The sequence below is a fragment of the Emiliania huxleyi genome (genome assembly GCF_000372725.1).
Source record: "Emiliania huxleyi CCMP1516 chromosome Unknown EMIHUscaffold_1428, whole genome shotgun sequence".
Lineage (NCBI taxonomy): Eukaryota > Haptophyta > Isochrysidales > Noelaerhabdaceae > Emiliania > Emiliania huxleyi.
The window spans coordinates 7,629-9,093 of NW_005201167.1; the positions used below are offsets into that span (position 1 = coordinate 7,629).

At 67.3% G+C, this 1,465-nt stretch overlaps 1 protein-coding gene across 1 annotated transcript; it reads right to left on the reverse strand.

Annotated features, from left to right (window-relative positions):
- Positions 1-196: 196 nt before the first annotated feature.
- On the reverse strand, positions 197-1,083 carry EMIHUDRAFT_460579 (hypothetical protein; the record flags this gene model as incomplete). Its single annotated transcript, XM_005787394.1, has 2 exons — positions 433-1,083; positions 197-358 (listed from the first exon to the last, which is right to left on the reverse strand). Coding segments are annotated over exons 1-2 (732 nt in total), but the record flags the coding sequence as incomplete, so codon positions are not given.
- Between the last annotated feature and the right edge of the window lie 382 nt (positions 1,084-1,465).

The following is a 1,465-nucleotide window of genomic DNA, read 5'->3' on the forward strand; positions in this document are numbered from 1 at the left end:
TGCGCGCGCGCCCAGCCAGGCCGAGCGGCGAGCGCGGCACGCCCGTCGGCGAGCGCATCGCCGTGCCGGTTGAGGTGCGCGCGGCAGGCGGAGCGATTGGAGAGCAGAGCGCCTATGGCGCTCGCCCCGAGCTCGGCGCGCGGAAGGCGGGCGGCGCGGTGCGGCGGCGCGGCGGCCCGCCCCGCAGCTCCGCCACGTCGGCCTCGGAGGCAATCTCCGGCGCAGAGAGCAGCTCGATGCACTTCGAGTACTTTAGCTCCGCCTTTGGGTAGTCGCGGTCGCCAAAGCAGCGGTCCGCATTCTTCTTGATGTCCTGCGCCTTGACCACCGCTCGCCTCCCCTTCTCGCTCGGCGGCGCCTGCGGCGTGCAACGGGACCGCGCCTCAGCAGCCGCAGCGTGGCGGGCGGCGGCGGCAGCGTGGCGGTGGCGGCCGCAGCGGCGGCGGGCGGGGCGGCAGCTGCAGCTCCGCCGGAGGCAGGCGGAAGCCGCGCGACCGCTGCCACGAGCTCACTCTTCTCGGTAAAGCTCGAGGCGTCCACGCCCGCCCGCCTCAGCGCCTCCTTCAGCTCCTTGACCGAATAAGCCGCGAGCGGGTCGGCTGGCGGTGGATGCGCTGGCGCCGGCTGCTGCTGTCGGCACGCCTCGTCACTGGACGGCAGCGTGCGGGTGGTGACGGGCACACTTGCCATCAGCCCATCGAGCATGGCGTCCTCCAGCGCCGGCTCCTCATCGATGCCGAGCGCATGGGCACCTCCGTCGGCCGGATCGTCCTCGGCGAGCAGCTCGTCTCTCGCGTCGTCCATCGACCGCACGGTGCGCGCGTCCGCCGAGGACTGCACCTCGCTGAACGAGGGCGCGACGGAAACCGTGTCGGCCGGAGTGGAGAGCCCGCCAGACTCAAAGTACGCGACCACCTCTCCTTCGCTCCACGAGAGCATGTGGTCGCCGATGTCGAGGTCCGTCGCAAAGTACTGCTCCTGAAGCTCGATGATGCGCTCCATCGCAGTGAACAGACCAGGCCAGGGCTCACGCAGCAGCCTGCGCAGCAAGTGGTGGACTCGGTCGGAGGAGAGGGGCAGCAGTAGTGGGCCGGAGAGGAAGAGCCAGCAAGTTCTTTTTATTACTCCGAGGGGGTTTAGGGGTTGAGGGTTGAGGTCCCCCCTCAACCATCTGGTTGACGGTTGAGACCCCCCCTCAACCCTTTAGTTGGGGGTTGAGGCCTCCGGGGCCTATTCACAGGCTCGAGCGTGATCACAAGATAAACTGCTGCAAGATAAAGAGCCTGCCGCCAAAAAAATCGCTTCGCCTGCGGCGCGCTCTTGCGCTCCTCATCTCTCTTCGCAGTCCCTCGCCGATTCTCGCTGCAACCTTCATGCCACCTCGCGGTCGTCCCACTCTCGTCGTTCTTGTCCAGTTAATAAATAAATAAATAGAACGGACACGCCAAACGATGGGTGGGAGAAG